Source organism: Aspergillus lucknowensis (assembly GCF_044049455.1).
Source record: "Aspergillus lucknowensis strain CBS 449.75 chromosome Unknown BJX67scaffold_11, whole genome shotgun sequence".
Taxonomy (NCBI): domain Eukaryota; kingdom Fungi; phylum Ascomycota; class Eurotiomycetes; order Eurotiales; family Aspergillaceae; genus Aspergillus; species Aspergillus lucknowensis.
Window position 1 is genome coordinate 571,993 of NW_027263555.1, and position 18,327 is coordinate 590,319.

At 48.8% G+C, this 18,327-nt stretch overlaps 6 protein-coding genes across 6 annotated transcripts; 2 read left to right on the forward strand and 4 right to left on the reverse strand.

The window, feature by feature from the left end:
• Positions 1-766: 766 nt before the first annotated feature.
• On the reverse strand, positions 767-2,808 carry BJX67DRAFT_387200 (SDR family oxidoreductase; the record flags this gene model as incomplete). The annotated part of the gene is made up of 3 exons (XM_071034192.1): positions 767-1,685; positions 1,744-2,382; positions 2,696-2,808. The coding sequence occupies 3 exons, from the start codon at positions 2,806-2,808 to the stop codon at positions 1,430-1,432; spliced, it is 1,008 nt and encodes a 335-aa protein (XP_070888134.1). The 3' UTR covers positions 767-1,429.
• A 325-nt stretch (positions 2,809-3,133) lies between these two features.
• On the forward strand, positions 3,134-4,219 carry BJX67DRAFT_348924 (alpha/beta hydrolase). The gene has a single exon (XM_071028693.1). The coding sequence runs from the start codon at positions 3,194-3,196 to the stop codon at positions 4,103-4,105; it is 912 nt and encodes a 303-aa protein (XP_070888135.1). The 5' UTR covers positions 3,134-3,193; the 3' UTR covers positions 4,106-4,219.
• Positions 4,220-5,222: 1,003 nt separating this feature from the next.
• BJX67DRAFT_371094 (fungal specific transcription factor domain-containing protein) lies at positions 5,223-6,837 on the reverse strand (the record flags this gene model as incomplete). Its single annotated transcript, XM_071031027.1, has 7 exons — positions 5,223-5,913; positions 6,061-6,188; positions 6,282-6,301; positions 6,337-6,387; positions 6,489-6,608; positions 6,639-6,740; positions 6,801-6,837. The coding sequence occupies 7 exons, from the start codon at positions 6,835-6,837 to the stop codon at positions 5,223-5,225; spliced, it is 1,149 nt and encodes a 382-aa protein (XP_070888136.1).
• An 878-nt stretch (positions 6,838-7,715) lies between these two features.
• On the reverse strand, positions 7,716-8,699 carry BJX67DRAFT_348925 (uncharacterized protein). Its single transcript, XM_071028694.1, has one exon. The coding sequence runs from the start codon at positions 8,606-8,608 to the stop codon at positions 8,228-8,230; it is 381 nt and encodes a 126-aa protein (XP_070888137.1). The 5' UTR covers positions 8,609-8,699; the 3' UTR covers positions 7,716-8,227.
• A 2,193-nt stretch (positions 8,700-10,892) lies between these two features.
• Positions 10,893-16,561, reverse strand: BJX67DRAFT_348928 (ABC-2 type transporter-domain-containing protein). Its single transcript, XM_071028695.1, has 11 exons — positions 15,679-16,561; positions 15,150-15,601; positions 14,967-15,063; positions 14,393-14,883; positions 13,726-14,321; positions 13,290-13,647; positions 12,655-13,225; positions 12,170-12,537; positions 11,893-12,082; positions 11,545-11,818; positions 10,893-11,487 (listed from the first exon to the last, which is right to left on the reverse strand). The coding sequence occupies exons 1-11, from the start codon at positions 16,226-16,228 to the stop codon at positions 11,079-11,081; spliced, it is 4,356 nt and encodes a 1,451-aa protein (XP_070888138.1). The 5' UTR covers positions 16,229-16,561; the 3' UTR covers positions 10,893-11,078.
• An 83-nt stretch (positions 16,562-16,644) lies between these two features.
• On the forward strand, positions 16,645-17,903 carry BJX67DRAFT_371096 (uncharacterized protein; the record flags this gene model as incomplete). Its single annotated transcript, XM_071031028.1, has 5 exons — positions 16,645-16,813; positions 16,874-16,992; positions 17,109-17,549; positions 17,609-17,713; positions 17,844-17,903. 5 exons carry the CDS (start codon positions 16,645-16,647, stop codon positions 17,901-17,903), a joined length of 894 nt encoding a protein of 297 aa, XP_070888139.1.
• Between the last annotated feature and the right edge of the window lie 424 nt (positions 17,904-18,327).

Sequence of the window (18,327 nt, forward strand, 5' to 3'; positions counted from 1 at the left end):
CCTCAGCTTTTCCAGTCGCGCTGATCGCTCTTGGTTTGTCAAACATTTGCAGTTTGTCCTTCTAATATGCCTTGAATGTGGCTATATTAGCTTGTTATGTCGCCTAATGTCGGGAGGATTCTGTTTCCTCACCTGCAAGTTACGGCTACAGCCCACCATGTCCGGACATATTCACGCTCGAAAGACGTTTGTTTTTGGCCCTCGGGTGAGGAGAGTATAGCAACGAAGATTCCCAGGGTCGGGATTGCCCGGTCTCCAATGCACTGCATAAATTTAAAGACCGAAATTAAATCTCTGGCTTGCACTAGTTCCACTGACGTCTTACCTAAGGAGTGTGACAAGAAAAAAAGATGTTTGCAAGTTAAATGGAGCGAGGATTCGAAGAGGGAGCCATCCTGGAGTGATGGACGGGTGTTAAAAGCTGGTACATGCTCAGAAACAAAACAGCCATGTCAGGGCTTCCCTCGACCATTTTGAATCTCTGACCTTCTGTCTCCAGTCGTTCTCGTGAGAGCAGCGGCAACCACGTTCGCGTGGTCAGCATGTACTTCCTCGCCACCATCCATGATGGATACCACCTCGTGCGAAAACACCCGCGCGACGTTTATGATAGCGGAAAATCCGATACGGGAGGGCTGCAAGTGCTTACGATTAAGTTGTGCCGGAAAGGGTTCAACCGCTTCGCTCGACCCAGCATTTTGTTGCTTCGATTCACTGGTTGCCAACGAGGTTCTCAACTACAGTCCCGACCGGATCCGATCCTCAATCTTATCTAATCGAAGCTAGACTTCACCCAGCTTGGTCCTCGCACTGCTTTCAGGTCCCTCTGTCGGGTTATTGTAGATGCAGTCCAAGGTGAATCTGGCCAGTGAGTCCTCGGCTTACAGTGCCCAATAATCAGCACCGGGATACATGGGGTAATATATAAACACCCTTGGCAACGACTGCATTGCGGTAAGAGCTTGTCGCATTTCTTTTTACTATCCCGGCAGGGAAGGCAGACTCTGTTGAAGCGTTGGTCCAGGGTGTAAGGGGGCAGGGAAGTGGGCGGATTCATGCTGAGTCAGTTAGGGACACGTGCCATCCCATTAAATTGTGCAGGATGGAGAAATGGGTTTGGACTTCGAATATGTCCTTTGGGGCTTGCAAAGAATATCAATTGGAGGTGGGTAGATGCTTGGCAACGGTTGGTCGGAGCAAGTGGACTGGGACTGGAAACAAGAGCAAATCGCGTGGAAAAAGTTGTGAGATTTCTCCCTCCCCCTTTCTGGTTTTGGGCCAACCGGAAGTCGGAACAATCATGTTCCGAAACCACGTCTGGGGCCGCTAAAAACGCGCCCTCGCTTTTGTGAACCATACTCCACACTCTTATGGCTTAACCTGAGGGATGAGAAGTTTTCAGTAATAGATACATAGTCTTGTGGAAGGGCTAATGTACCAATCTTAACAGTGTCTGGCCTTTTGCGTTCCTTACCCCCTCTTGCAACCAGCTTGGAAGGCCACGCAAGGTGGTCAAAAGCCAGCTGAGCCGCCCTGGTAAAACTATTTGCGCACTCTCCCCTCGAAGCACTTGCTTGACGACTGTCTCTGCGACGGTTTCTGGCTCCAAAACAATATCATTGAAGCCCGGTTTACGCAACAACTCATCGATCAGCGGTGTCCGGATCCAGGTTGGGTGAATGACACTAGAATCCGGATTAGAGTCCCCACGTTCTATCTCGGAAGAAAATCGTCCAAACTTACGTGGTCCTGACTCTCATCGCATCATATCTATGCCTTAGTTCCTGGGCAAGTCCCTCATGGAAAGCAAGCGCCGCAGTTTTGGTGCAGGAATAATCCACGTTTGACGCTAGCGTGATAAAGCTGGCAACACTTGCCAGCGTAACAATATGACCATGATCCCTCTCGATCATCCGTGGCAAGAACTCTTTGACCAGGTGAAAGTGTGCAATGATATTGACATCAAAAGTCCGTCGGATAGTTTCAACCGGTTCGTCAAGAATAGACATTCCAGCTCCGATGCCTGCATTATTAATCAGCACCGTAGGATGTCCGACCTCTTCCCGGATCTTTTGCGTCTGTTCCCGGATGGCGTGGGCATCCGTTAGGTCAAGCTGGTAGAAGTTCACCCCCACGGGGAATGGTTTGCTTGGTGGCTTGAGATCCACAGTTATGACCTTAATACCGAGTTTCGCGAATTTCCGGACCATCAGCTCGCCAATGCCACTAGATCCTCCGGTGATCAGGACGATCTCCTTTCTCCAGTCCCAGCTGTCATGGATATGATTGTTGAGCGCCCGCTTACTGAGGTATTTGTTCACTCGATAAAGAGTGCCAAGACCGATGAGGACTTTGAGTCCGGCCTTGAGGATGGGGAGTGCTCTTGGATTTTGAGAAAAAAGTTCCAAGGCTTGCTCCACCTGCTGTGGCCTCTTGACGCTGGTCCAGAGAAGGGCAGCAGTGAGCAGAGGTTGCAGAAATATTTCTCGCCAGAGTGTGGCGAGGTTTTCAAGAGAAAAATTTTCAGCTCGTACACTAAGCATTTCGTCAATTTTCAAGAATCCAAGAAGAGAGAACAGAATGTTGAACTCAGTGTGATGGAAGACTCCAGAGGGAGGGATTTCTTACCTCTATATACCTCACCTGAACCAAAGATATGTTTCTTTAGAGCCGAGGTACAGCATGCATGAATTACTTTATTCCCCCGCAGTATCTGTCTAGCCAGCGGAACCGTTCAGCAACCTTCAGTTCCGAAAGTTCCTGTCCCCTACTTATTCGCCCAGAACAAGGTTCCTCGGTTCCGGCCATGTCGGCTTGTTTACGTGAGGTTTAGCCATCATGTTGTAGTTTTGCGTTACCACCCAGGTCGTATATATGAGTAGTTGAGTTTAATTATTTTCAGCCAAAGTAGCAATATGCTCCGTTAAGTGGAGCAGAGACTGATCACTGCTGGAGCTAACGGATCAGAGTTGGAATCATCCAGCTGGAAGACCGTCTGGTGTTTCTGCAATCGATCCTACCGGCACACGGGGGTTGGGTCGTGTGATTGTTCCACCGAGCCTGTAATAACGCGTTTAAAACGGGCTTGACCCCGGCCTTGTGGAATATCGAAATATCTACTATTCCTGGCCTCGTTGTCTCCGTGTTGCTTTTCTCTAAAATCCTGCGGTCCCATTTCTCAACATTGCGCAAGATGGCAGCACCCGAAAATCTCAAGATACCCAGCTCCCGGGACAGCAATCTACGCATAGCTCTGTCGGTATTTTCGCCCGAGCACAATCTTCACCCAACAGCCGTGATTATTATGGGCCATGGCATCGGTGCTATCAAAGCAGGCGGCCTGGCTCCCTTCGCCTCCGCATTCACTGCGCACGGGTACCACGCAATCACTTTCGACTATCTGCATTTTGGAGAAAGCGATGGACAGCCCCGCAATTTTCTGTCAGTTTCGGGTGAACTACAAGACTTTCGCGATGTCGTCGCCTGGGCCCGGCAGCATACAGAACGATTTGACCCGCAACGAATCGTTGTCTGGGGGTCGAGCTTCGGAGGCATGCACACCACTGCCCTGTTAGCGTCTGACCATCAACTTGCGGGCGGTATCGCGCAGTGTCCATGTGTCGATGGCCTCGCGGCTTCGATGATGCAGCCTTTGTCAAAGTCTCTTCGTCTCATGTGCATGGCGGTTTGGGATCGCATCATGTCCTTCTTTGGAATGGAGCCACTTTACATCAAGCTAACAGGGAATGGGTTGCGTGGGTCTCCAATCGCCTTGATGGAAGGCTTAGAGGTAGTTGAAGGGTGGAAAAGAATCACCCCGTCAGGAGTCCCCTTCCCGAACGAGATCACCGCTCGTTCAGTACTCGATTTATCTACGAGCCGTCCAGTTCTCGGCCTAAAACACAGCAAAAGGCCATATCTAATAATACTTCCGACTTGGGACCATGAGGCTCCTTTGGCAGCTGCGGAGGCTGCAGTACGAGAAGCACCTTTGGGGGAGGCTTTAAGAGTTCCGGGAGGGCATTTTGACTTGTACGCCGGTGGCATCTCTTTTAACGTTAATATATCGGGCCAGCTCGCATTTCTTAGCCGCATCCTCAAGTGATGCAATCCAACCGCATCATCTACTCTACCAACAAAAGCTTATCTGATGCAGCCTTATTTCTGATGCGGGAAGCGCATGATGAACTTTACACTCTTTCGTAAATAATATTAGAGCGAAGCTGTCAGACGCATCGCAAGCTCTCGTTCATGTTTCCGGACCCCAGCTCTCCTGCTTCAAACTCGCCTTGGTTGACGTGCCATAATGCGTGTTAGATTCTAGGAGCCGAGGGAGAGAAGAGAGGGGATGAGAGAGCTAATTAGAGGCAAAGGAATCTAAGCTATGAATACTCACTGGACCAAATGACCTGACGGAACCAAATTTATCAAACAATATGCCAAAGATGTGCGACGAAATAGGAAAGCTCCAAAAGTTAATGTTGACCTCGACATGTCGTCATTGGGTCTCTTTAGATCCGTGTGAGTCGGAACCGGACTGCCAGTTCTGCCGGACCATCGTCAGTCCCAGCTCCTTCCTCCAACACCCCTCGCACCTATATTCGCCCAGCACCAACGCAATCTCGCGTTGGCCGCAGGACTCAATCGCGAAGATTACCGAATTAGGATTCACACGCGAGGAAGCCGTGTGGGCAATGGACGCCTCGAATAGAGACCTCGATGGCGCTATTCGACTCCTGATATGAACAATTAGGTCCAACATGGGTAAAGACCATGCCTGTACCGCGGTTCTAGTACTACACGGCGGTCCCGCATATCTCGTCCGCGCCTCCATGGCAGGATAGATACCCACATCTGCATTGAAAAGGCGTTCTCCACGATTCACTGCTTGTTTTGTCCATATGTATCGGGTCGCCTATTCTGGCCCGATCCTGCGTATGCGTCACAGATTCGCGAAAGATGCACTCATGCAGGCAGCGAATTTCGACTATTGTCGTGTTCACATAATACAACTCAATAGACACCTTAATGAGCCGAATTCTTCCTGATAGACCAGATCATTGTGTCCTTGTAACAACAAGTGAGTTTCAGCAGCGCACTTGGAAGGTTATTGTCAGACACCCTGTTCGTGATTGTGACTTGGTAAGCATCCGGCGCCGCCCATGGTCCTGACTCAACGTTCGTACACTTCTGAGATCCCATCTGACTTCATGATTCAGGCATCACCGTGGCCTCAAGACCACTTTAGAACGTAATGAGCGCTTGATCGCGCGTTCGGCAAGTGTGCGATAATGAGCACAGTACTCCAGGATACCGGACACCTCTGGATAAGACCTGCTGATCGAGACAGTATAGTAGAACATGTCAACGCCATTCATGCGTTCAACATCGGCCTTCGCCATGACAATAGAAGGGTTTTCCGCGATCAAAGCTGAAAGCATCATCATGGCAAAAGTTACAAATGACGCTATAATGCCTGGGTACAGCACATTCTCTGCAGGTATACGACGGACGAGATCCAGCGTGGCGCGCGCCGCAGTCATAGAGATCTGTTTCGAAAGAAACGCCCTGGTGTTGGGCGAGTGAAGATGTTGACTGGAGCCCAGGTCCATCTGCCATGTCGGGAATGGTATTGCGCGCCGGTGGATCGTCGGAAGACGGTGATAATAGCTGAAATGCGGATACGCCGGTCCGAACTGAGGGTCGTCCCGCGTGCTCCCGACCGGGTTGTTAGTCCCAGGGCGGTAGTCCTCTGGGATGGCACTCCTCCAGTCTTCTAGTAGATTATCGAGCTGGCTCACAGTCGGTATGATCTCGGTGTCGCTTTTTCCGTTGGCACATGTCGAGTACAGGTCCTGATAGACTCGGCTTTTTATGGTCGTAAGTTCGTGGAGTGAGCTGAAGATGTCGAAGCTGGTAATTCAGTCCTTGTGTCATGAAACGAGGTCGTCTTGCACCTCTCTTCCATCCAGAGTGGTGATGTCCTATGACGCAATGCGGTGCTGTTACGGCCATAATTTGAGTGACGCTCGTCATACATATGTATATGATAACACGTACTCAATTTCCTGGGTATAGCAAATGACCAGAATGCGTTTATACAGATTCGCGGACGGTCCAGGACAACCTTTTGTGAAGTCGAGTGCCTGCAAGATGCGAGCTGCCATTGATAGCAGCGCGTCGGATGGCTTAGCGCTGAAATTACGTACAGAAATAAGGCCTGATTCGCAATGAGAAATCCGCACGCATCGTGTAAGGCAATACAATATTGAAAAGCTTACCATAGCGAGAAGCGCTTGTGCTGACAGGAGCTGTGGTGGCAGCAGCAAAAACCACCCAGGGCGATAGTGCAATTCTTCCAATACTTCCACGTACTGGACGAGCACCCTTCCTCGGTCATACATGCCAGAGCCAGTACAGCATTTACGCAAGTCCACCATGCGGGTGATGACCGCGGTTGAGCAGGGTACTGTTGCTCCACGCGGAACATAAATCATCCTCGTTGAACAATGGGCACAACGGGTTCATCGTCGTGAAGTATGTTTTGAATAGGCGCAGGGTGATGTGTTTGGGCGGCAACGGTTGGTAAGGTGCCCTTCGGAGTGCATCTGCGAGGGGTCAGAGATTGTCCCCGAGACCTGGTTCAGACAGGAACGTCAGCGGATTCAAATCGGCACTGCCGATTTTCTCCTGAAGCCATTGAATGCCAGCTGGGGAGAATCTAGTGAGCTCGGATGGAGCTGCGATGCACACTGTGTCAGCTATAGGGGGCGGTAGAACTAGGTGGGTTTCTCTGGGACAATATTGGAGGGTTAGTATTATCTCTGGTATGTGCATTCTTCGTGGTCTTACTTGTGCTGTGTGGTAAAAGATTAATTTTATTATGGACACCTGGCTTTTTATATTTCTAGACTTGTCTGGGAGCCTTGATACTACTTTTATATTAACTAGTAAGGTATTCTAGCATACCAGGTGGTTCTCTATAAAAGGGAGTTTGTGCATGCTAGCATAAATCTGCTAAGTAGTAATATAGCAAGAATTAGGAGTGGACCAAGATAGAACAATAGCTGCTTGCTATTATCCCCTAGTAGCCTTTGCCATCATGCCTCAGCATCTCTGCAGGTGCCTCGTCTAATATACGTGCTGCTGTCTAATATGCTACTTAACTTGTTGGAGCTTGGATCATACTCTAATAACCATGGGCAAATCAGGCTAGAATATTTGTCTGCTTTTTCAGACCATGTTAGATGTGGCCACTGATCAACCCATACTTCGAGGTTCTCCTCCTCTTTATTGCTCCAGGGACAATAGTCTTGTCTTCCCATGGTGGACAACAACCACGTGCCCGATCAAATAAAAGGTGGCGGCACAAAAAAAGAAAAGAAAATAAAAAAGAAGTGTGGACAACTATAGTGAGAGAAAATGATAAGAGCACAACCAAGGTGAAATGGACGGGGGAAAGATGCCGCTTATTCCAGATGGGGACTGGTGGGGACTAAATACCAGCCCTGAGGGTTGTGCCTGCAGGTGGCAGTTGGAGGCTTTTTCCCCGGTCCAAGGGCGTTCGCGTGGGTAATTGTGCGTCGCAAACCTGGTCCGTGATGCCACCCAACATCTCTACATGAGGGCCAATGGTTGTCCCGCCCCACATCGGGGCGGTTAATCATGGGCCACAGGCCAACACCTACATGTGCATCCGCCGGTGGGCCACCATGACTGCCTAAGCCTTCCCTTAATTATTTAGCAGGGTTACATATAGAGAACTCGATGCAAGGGCATGGGTGATGTGGGTATCTCCAACGGGGCATTTTGGGGGCCCATTGAGCTTTACGATCTGCCGTCACTTAACCACGGTTGTAGTTGCTCACCAATTCCCTGCTAAGCTGTCATTCTTATAGAGGTTCCTCCACCAGGTCAATGGGGCACTAAACATATTTCCTTCCACTCTTCAAACTGTGGCCGCTAACACAGTAAGACAACATGGCAAAAGTACCATCTCAAACAAGTATAAGTTCCCTTGCCGCAAGCTCTGGCCCTCGAACTTCCAACAACCGCGTGTGCATCCAGGAACCCCCTACTGCGGTTGCTACGCAGCTTACTTGCCCCAATGATGTCAGTCAATAGTTAGTATTCCATTTAGATATAAGACAGCTTCTCTGAGGCTATACAGCAGTGCTGACCAACCTGGCCCTTGGTAGCAGACGCAAACCCTTCCCTAACCTACCTCCTATTGGCAGGCCGAGGATGATTCCACTGAAACTCTGGAGAACCACAGTGTGTGCCTTAAGACCGTGAAGGACCTCGAATGCGACCTACACAAGGTGGAAGCGGAAAGAGATAGGCCGCTGCAGGAGAACGAAACTTTGATGCAGTTCGCGTATTGCCCCCTCGCCTCCATCGATTCGCTCTCTCGATCTCTGCTGCTCGCCGTCGAGACTTGACGGCAATCTTTTCGCATAATCGGCATTGCGTCGCCACGTTCCTCAGTTCCATAAACCAGCCTTAGCCCACAGGTGTCGCCTGTCCTATACTCATTGTTGCAATGTTTTACAAAATTTGACCAGCGGAAGTCGCCGCAAGCGTGATTTTTCTGATTGTAATAGCACATAGCTGATGAAACAAAGATCGCAATGATAGATATGATAGACTTAATTTCAGACAGAGATATGCGGTTGATGGAAGATGAGAGAAGGGCAAACCGAGTGTTATATTGGGAAGCAAATGTGACCACGCCGGCCTCGTAATCAGAGGCGCGGCACGGTCCGGGAATTGTTCCGGTTCTGAAGATCTCTGCTGGAAACCTGGTATAACGTAATTCCCGACCGAACCGTCCACCCGACCGAACCGTCCACCCCCATCGATTTCGGTCGCGCTTTTAGAACTTGAATCGATTCTCAACCACCAACCAACGCCGATATAGATTAAAATTAGGTAACTAAAGGTGTAGGACATCTAGTTCTTTTATGGCCCTGAATATTATAGTTTGAACAGGTTGGTGGAGCGCGTCTTGGCGCCTCAGAAGGTTGAGCTGCAGACATTATTAAAGACCCCCCTACCTCACATTCTTGATCATTTCTCAACACCATGAGATCCCTGCCCTCCTAAATCGACATGCCTGTATTAGAAGGCATTTAATACTTAGATCAACGCCTTTTCTGCTTTGAATTCTTGTTTTCCACACAGAGATTATGGTTTTCCTTGGCTAGATAGGTAGTATTGTATAAAGCAATCTTGTAGTCCTTTATAACTTGCTATAGGGCTATTTTTAAAGGAGTTAGAGGATTTTAAGAGCTATTTTTAAGCAGTTTTTTAAGTAATAATACTTTTTTCTATAGCTACTGAACTGTATAAGATATTGCTAGTATCAAGGAGCTTATAGAGATCCTATCACAGCTTTCTAGAGGGGTAGGTGTGCAGAGCAAGATATTCAACCTTTTAATAACTTGCTAGGGATTAAATAATAGTATACTAGCTATAGCAAAGCTATTTTAAATATTTTAAGGTATAAAAATAGTTGTATAGGCCATGGGATATACCTTTAGGAAGTCTAGTTTGTTGATATAATAGATTCCAAGGCACACCTTTGTCTCAATAATCTTCCCATAGGCACGCTTTAAAGGACCAAAATAGCTAATATTAAGCGGCTGCAAGAGGTGTGATAAATATAGAGGCATGTAGATTGGAATAATATTATTCTCACTATAGAGCTTATTAAAAGCAGGCATGAGATAACTTCTATGGCTATCAAGAACTAAGAGTTAATATCGGCTAACTATATAGGATATAATTGCAGGAATAAAGGTCTTTTAAAGCTACTAGAGACCTATCTTATTAGTAGTCTAGCTATTAGGACTTATTTTAATCCTCTAATCTATTAGTAATGCAAGTTCTTTAAACCATCCCTAAATATAAACCTTTCCTTTAAAGATAATACAGGAAAGAACTGACCACCTTATTATATTAATAGATTTAATTATTATAACCTAATTATGGTTGCTAGATTAAATTAGATAAGATTTCCCAGGCATATTAGATCTAGTAACTACCTTAGTAGTTGCTATTAGACCTATAGCAAAGCTAGTCTTATTAAAGTTGTAAATATCTTTATTACTAATACTATATTTTATTTGGACCTTCTAAAGCTAATTAAACCACGCCTTTAGAAGCTAGGGATCCTTGTATTTAGCTTGTTAATAACTATAGCTTCTTGTATATCAAGTTTTTAGTTTATCTTGATATTTAATAAACTCTATTACCCAGTTCTTCCTAATTAGTTAAGGGGGGGTCAATGCTATAGCTTGAAGAAGAAGATTAGCCATTTCTACTACATCTCCAGGTCTAGGAGGAACTCCACGCGAATCTCTAGATAGAATCCATTCTACTAAAGACTCTTCCTAAGTTTTAGAAAGCCTGTAGCTATTAGCATATTGCTAGCCTTAATATTGGACCCTATTCATCCTATTATGTAATATTGCTTGATACATATTATAAACCTTCACTACTTGATACTTACTTTAAATTTTATTATTTTTTAAAGCAGATATTGCAAGTTGAATCCTCCCCTCTTGCTCTGCCAAGTTTTAATTTAATAGACATGGTTTTTATAGCATGATAGTAGTTCAAAGTTCAACGTGTTGAACGACGCGGTCAAAATCAATGGGGGTGGACGGTTTGGTCGGGTGGACGGTTCGGTCGGGAATTACGTTATGGGCTTATCATTAGTCAATACAACAGAGTCTCATCACGGGCTTCGAGCGCAACGGCAAGGGCGAAGAGTGGGATTTTGGTGAATAGTCTAAACCTTAGCTTCGAACGAGCGTTGCCAAGATATAAAAACTAACGGATATTTCAACTCTCTTTGAAGACGCTCAGCCCTGTCCTAGAAAAGAAGCTTTTTTTGAGTTTAATGGTCACTCTAGCATTGTACATCTAGGTGTGACAGGGCCGACCAGCTGTAGGTCCTTAATACATAGTAAATTAAGTATAAACTGGAGATATGGTAACTAGAGAGCTAGTATAATAAGGTTATCCAAGCTACACGCGTCCGCCCATACCTAAAGGTTATATACCCCATAACCTTACCTCCTACTCCTCTTGGGCATCCGAACTAGCCAGTATACAGCCAGCGCTCCAACGGCATTGGCCACAACGTACACGAGGACAATGCCAAAGTTCCTCCACCGGTCCTCAAACCGGATGTTGACCGTACTCAGATACTCGTTCGTACTGCGCAACGGACAGAATTCACACTGAGCCGTATTATTCGCGTCAGTGAGGTACCCGCCAGATGCCGAGAGGTAGGAAGCCATGTACGAGCCACATGACTGGCCCGTGGGTGGAGGAAACCGGACGTATTCGTTGGAGGCGCATTCAACGCCCGCTTCCGCTAGCCCGGTTGAAAGGAGGCCGGAGGCGAGCCAGGTAAACGGGGAGACGTAGTACATGAATGTCCAGAATCCTGGCAGGGATGCCTTTTTCACAAGAATGCTGTATTTTTTGGTAAGTAGTGTGTATGGTTGACAAGTGAGGGAGAACAGAACTGACCCGCAAAAGGTGAGGCACAGCATATAGCAGATATTTCCAAGGCTACCTGCTGCATCGGCACTTTCCATTCCAGCCACGAGGACGTGAGTAAAAGTACTGGTAAACATCATAAACTCCCAGACAAACAAGAACGTCAACCAACCGCGCGAAGCGACTTCGTCAGTGGGAACGGCATTCTGGTACAGGCCAATAGGGTAGTACCAGCAAAAGTAGGCCATGACAGTCATGAGGGTGTTCCAAAGTATTTCAATCATGAGATTGCTAAGGATCAAGACTATTCCGTCGCGTTAGTCTGGATCTGCGCAGTCATATCGTCGTAGCAGCTGCTGGAAGTGCAGCTATTCATACCTTTCCAATCATACATTTTCGATGGCCTCTCGCGGGCCTCGTAAACCTCCCGTTGGCTGATAAACTGCGGCATGATCTGCTCGCTGAGTTGTCCGAACATGCTGAAGAACATCATGACAGCATACATCTGATTCTGAAGCCCTTGAATGGTGTTGGGCGCCTTAAAGAAACTGAACCCTATGAATAAGGTCTAAAATTCCGCATGAAACGCGTAAGTCAAATATTCCACCCGGGAATGGTGTGTACCCTCAGCTATTAGGAATGATTTGTCACTCACCGAACCAACTGTAAGGGCAACTTTTGAATAAATATAAGACGGAGTTCGCCAGTATTGCGCTGCGACACGCTTCTGAACAAGCCACCATTGTCGTGCAAACGATGCGGCATAAGGGCGGCTATTTGAAGGTGAGGTTGGTTTGTCGACTATGGGCGTCCTCGATGCCCGCATTTTGTCTAATGTTTCCTTTACTCTCTGATACTCTTGCGATTCTCTCCAGACTCTAGGCCACTCAACCGTAGTCTGTGATCCTGGTGCCGCTCCGATGACTTCCAACATCCACTCGGCCGGGTTAGCATCAGAAGGACAGCGCTGTTCTCCATTGACCTCCAAATATTGAGTAAGCGTCGTGGAGTTCTGACCGATTTCTGCAAAAAAAAATAGAAATTAGCAACAGTCATCAACACATGCGTATTTCACTGTCGTAAGCAGGGAAGAGAAGAGAGAGAGAGGCGAGGAAAGAAGAGAGTGCACAGATAACGAACCTCCAAAATACACCGTCTTGCCGCCTTTCGCGAGAAGAAGCAGATTGTCAAACTCCTGGAACAACATAGCAGACGGCTGGTGGATTGTGCAAAGAACCGCCTGGCCACTACGTGAAAGCCGTTTTAACAGTTGGCAAATGGCCCACGATGTCTGTGAGTCCAAACCAGAGGTCGGTTCGTCAAGGAAAAGTACTACTTCCGGCTTTGCAGCCAGCTCAATACCGATAGTGAGACGCCGACGTTGCTCGATATTCAGCCCTTCACCCGGGACACCAATAATAGCGTCCGCGTACTCTTCCATCCCGAGAAGCCTGATCACTTCCTCCACATGAGACATCTTCTCGTTGTGCGATACATTTGCGGGTTGCCGCAGCAAGGCGCTAAACTCAAGCGCCTCTCGGACGCTACAGGTCGAGATGTGGACGTCTCCCTGCTGTACGTAGCCTGTTTTGCGCTGGAAGGCCGTGTCTCTGGGCACCCCGTCCACAAGCATCTCACCAGTAACAACGCCAGTTGTAACCCGGTTGGCGAGAATATTGAGGAGGGTTGTTTTGCCAGCACCAGAAACTCCCTAAATTTTGTCGTGTTAGACCTAAGCCAAGGAGAGTGAGAGTGACACTTGTTTAGACACATACCATCAAGGCAGTCAAAGTTCCAGGTTGGACCCATCCGTCGACATGGTCCAGGAGCCGCCGAACCTCTCCTTTATGCTTTATGTCATAACACACGTCTTGCCAGTGGAAAGTAGGGCCTTTATACGGGGAATCATCCGTCTTTTGTGCAGCATCTGACAGCGCGGGTGTGGCTGTTTGAGGGCTGAGGGCTTCTGCATCGTCGGCCTCGGCCATTCGGCGGGCAGAATTTTGCTTGACATAATGGCTTCGGCGGAAGACAAGAACTTCACCTTTGCCCTTCGCCATGCTAAGAAGCTCAGCTGCGGTAAGGTATGTGGCCGTGAGGATGACCCAGAACGCGACCAAGATTCCCACGTTACTAGTATCACGTCAGTTGACTCTTTTTTTTTTTTTTTTCATCGCCAAAGGCCCGTGGCTGGCGATGGACTCAGCTTACCGCCACTTGTTGGAGTGGTAATAGTTGAATTTTGCGTTGATGTATCTGTCGCCATGGACTGTCATCGAACCGAAAACGCCTCCTACCTCGGCGCAAGCCTGGTTGTCGATATCAACGGTCGCGTAGTCCGCGCCTGAGGGCACGATAACCGAGCATGCGAATTCGCGATCGTGAAATTCATTGATCATCAGAGATTCAAAGGCGTAGCTAAGGGGGTTGATATAAGCAATCCAGCGTGACCACCCCGGCATGTACATCGTTGGGATCGTGAAGCCAGTGTACATGATCAGACCCAGAACCAGAAGGGCAGCTGGCACCATTGCCTGGGACATGGTACGGGACACCGAGGCAACAGTCCGAAACAGGCTGGATGTGACCATTGTGCTGAGAAACGCAACCAAAAGGAAGAAGAATATCGGTCCGGCCTCTCGCCGAAGGTTGGCCATGAGATATAACGTCAAGTTAAAGGACAGCGTGTTCAGCAATTTATAGGGGATGTCGGTAATCATACTGGCGATAGCCTCTGCCGATGGATGGTAGAGAGCAAATTGCTTGTGTTTCTCGACGACTGGCCGCTGCTCGTACAGCGTCAGGATCTGGAGACGGTTAGACCTGCACACAAACGAGCAAACTCGTCGTTTCGTTGGCTTTTCTTTTTTTTTCTTACCTCAAGGACACTTGCAAATGCGCTTAAGAGCAGAGCAAAAAAGATTAGTCCACCTCGGCCGTAGAAGCTGTTCGTGTCGCCGTGCAGATTGAAGAATATACTGCCCAGAACCAGAGCCATGATAGTATTGCCTCCAAGCTGGATATACGTCAAGGATGGGTCTGCAAGCAAGCGCTTCCACCCGCGCCAAACACACAACGCTGTTTGCTGTATGTACGACAGGGTATATGGAGACTTTAGTCTTTGGCTTCTCGCTTGTTGGGCCCGGCGGGAAGCCACGAACTCGTCTCGACACTCGCTTCTCAGGCTGAATTTGCTTTCGTAGGCGTTGATCTGAAGCATCAACCGCTGGTAGTGATCGCTTGTCCTCCACCTTTCGTGGAATTCCTTTGCCGTAATTGGGACTTTGCCATCAAAACCTGGTCGTATGCGCCGCTCATCCGGGTTGGTCATGGAGGTGAGGAAGTCTGGTGTTGTCTGTTGAAAAGGGCCTAAAAATGATTCGGATATTCGGATTCAGATCAGCAAGTAAAACGCGAAGAACCGAACGAAATTATGCATTTCAAATTCTTACACTCGAAGCCTAGCTCTTCAAAATATGCCCGTGCTTCCGGCGTCGGCCCAAAGAAGATCTCTCGTCCTTCATACAAGACCATGACATTATCAAAAAGCTGTTGTGTGGAAACATGTAAGCAGGCAGTTCTTCCAATAGATACAAGGATACTAAAGACAGGAAGTGGGAAAGGAGAGCACGTACCTCGTACGCCTCTTGCGGCGCCTGATAGAGGGAGACTATGGCAGATGATTCCAGCAGCTTGGTGGCCGTACGAAGCGTTTTGCAAAATCCCACTGCGTTGGAACTGTCCAGGCCACGCGTACTATTGTCCCAGCATTGCAACGGGGCGTCGCTCAGCGCGGCTTCCGCTATACTCACTCTTTTGCGCTCCCCTCCACTGACGCCCCGAATAAAGTCATTCCCGACCACCGTGTTCACAGTATGCGAGATGCCGAAGACCGTCATAACGACGTCCCTCAGGAGCTTGGAGTATTCCGCAACTTTCAGCCCAGCCGGCAACTCACGCGGTGCCCTGGCGCGAGCTGCGAATGAGAGCGTGTCTCCTACTGACAACATTGGGAAATGCACGTCGTTCTCGCCGGTGTAGATTGCCTCCCCTCGGAAATAATTGCACATTTCTTTGCGGGACACGCCTGACGACAGAAGAGTGAGCAAACAATGTTGTGGATATCTTCAAGTGGGCAATCGACCAGGACGTTGGCACGCGTACCTCGGTAGTTGATGGTGGCGTCGTCACCTAAATATAACCCCTCCATTTCGCCAGCCAGTGTCTTTAACAAAGTGCTACATCCGGAGCCCGGAGGCCCAAGCACCAAAAGCATCTCGCCAGCATCGACCAGGCCCTGCGCGCCGTGGAGGATACCGATTCGCCGTTTGCGACGCCGGCTTATGAGTGAGACGATACTGCTTCCCACCGTCATCTGATAGTCAGTGGGCGTACCGAAGCCATATACCTCAAGGTTGCGGAAGGATACACCGGACTTCCGTCGTCCCCCTTCGTCGAGGTTTCTGCTCTCGTACTGAACGAGGGCTTCCGCCCAAACCCTGGTATCGAAGGCAGAGGAGTGAGGGTCAAGCTTGGAACCGGGAGGAGGATGGAAAATATCGTCGTATTCCGCCGTCGCAGCATTCCTTGAAACGCTCCTTGCCAATCTTCGGATCGCTTCGTCGATATCGTCGTCCCCTCGATCAGACTGGGACTTACTGATACCTCCTTTGGTGGCGTCGCTGGGGACTTTGGATAAGGGGTTTTCTGGCATGGTGATGTTCTGCGTGGAAGATCTCAAAGCTTATCGAGATATCTGCATTGCCTCGAAGGGTCTAAATAGTCGGGAGTATGGTGGCTGTGGTTTGTGGCACCGTTCGGACCTCGAGGTCCGGCCCTCGGCAGATGTATAGCGGTACTCTTCTAAGTCCGGAACAGGAGTTCGGCCTCCGGAGCTGGGCAGCATTGCCCTCGGTGAAGTAGACTCCTGAATGAACTCGAAGCTTTGCCCAGAGATATCGCGGCAAAGGAAAATGCTGATCCTGGAAGGGCTGAGAAAAAGGGAAAAAGAGGCAGGGCAAAAGAATGTTTAGCTAGAATGACACGAATAACTAGAGGACTACCTCCCATCCTTCTCCTGCTCTTCTACTTCCAACCTTTTTACCTTCTTCGATGAATTAGACCTACAAAATGGCCGATTCTCAACTGCCTCTAACTCCTCCATCGTTGCATTACAGTCTAGCGAAACGGAAATTTCGCATCCTGATCTTTTGGCTTCTGGTCTTTTTAGACTCGGTTGTCTTCCCCATCGGGCTGTATTATCTCCTGACCAGAACCACGACCCTGTCTCTGACGAACAGTATACCTCCCTTGGCGTTGCACTATGCAGGAAGCTAACCCGGCGGTTCGCCTTACACAGTATTCACGATACTGACCATGACCCTGTTCGGGACATTTGCCACGGAATCGTTGCAGAGAACGTGGCTGCTTTGGAAAAAGAATTCAACCTGCCGCATTCCTAACACAGGCCGCTATTATGTGAATCCAATCCCCCCCTCAGCAATATAAATCCCCACCCCTCTTCCCCAACCCTCCCGGATCCATTCCATGTTTCCTTAACAAAAGTGGCCCCTAACTCATTTTTTTTGCCACAGTTTGACTTCACACATTGGAACCTCCTCGGCGCCTGGACGATCATCATCGCGGAACTCGTCATTGGAACTATCCCCGATCCGCCATGGTTGCGCATTCTAGCGATGCCCGTGTCTTCTGTTCTCTTCGCTGCTGCCGTGGAAATGCTTGTGTTGGAAATTATGTACGTGTTGGCCGTGCCCGTGTGGTTTCGAGTCTCGTCAATCCCCAAAGGCGACCCAATGCGTCCAGCCATCTATCCTTTTCTCGAAGACATCATCGCGGTGGACGGCAAGGGTGGCCAGCGGTATCGCCAGAGTCTGGATCGGCGGTACAATGCCAGCCCTCCCTTTCGCGGGATGCTGCACCGATTAACGTTGCTCTGGGCGATACCCCAAACTCTTGTGACTGGGGGGACTATGGCGGTGATTTTCATCGCTGACGACAGTGAACTGGCATATACGGTACGTGGCCTGACCTTCCATATAGTCGTAGACTGAAACTCCGTGCCCACTTGTTGCAGCTTGGCTGGTCAGTGCCTGCTATTTGGGCGGGGATCTGGTCTGTGGTGATGGTGCTATGGACTCGCGTAGAGTTAAGAAGAGAGATGCTTTACTGGCGAGGAAAAGTGGACACGGTCGCTGGTGACAGGGGCGGAGACTGTGTCAGAGGGCGCCCCGGGACTGGGCAGGGGTTCTGCCGGCTTGCTTTGGAGGAGACTTAATGATACATCATGGGGTTGCTCGGTTAGAAGGTAGGTGGTAAAGGATTTGGATACAGGTATTATCTCGGGAGGGTCATTGGCCGTTAGACATTAGATGGACCAAGATTGCTATGACAGCGCCGGCTTGGTGTTCTGTATTAGGACTGTCACTACTTCCACCAGTCAGAGTAATAAAGTTCTTCCGGTCATTAGAAGAGATGAATCAGGATAGGAATCAAATAGTAAAAGAGGAATAGTGAAAGTGACAATCGAACATAAAGTCAACGTAGAACTTGCAGCCAAGGGTATGTGTAATGCCAAACTCACAACCTCGCTGCCAGCATGGACTCCCCTATCCCTGATTATAACTAATTTCACCTCCACCTATATCACGATTACTAGGCACATTGCTAATGGATTTGTGATATATTAGAGCTACTCTCAGCTCCAGAACGCAGGTCAGCCCACCGCCCCCCTGGACCTCGGGCCACCGGCGCCGATTTTCCGATGATCATGTGATCTCACAACACCACCGGTCG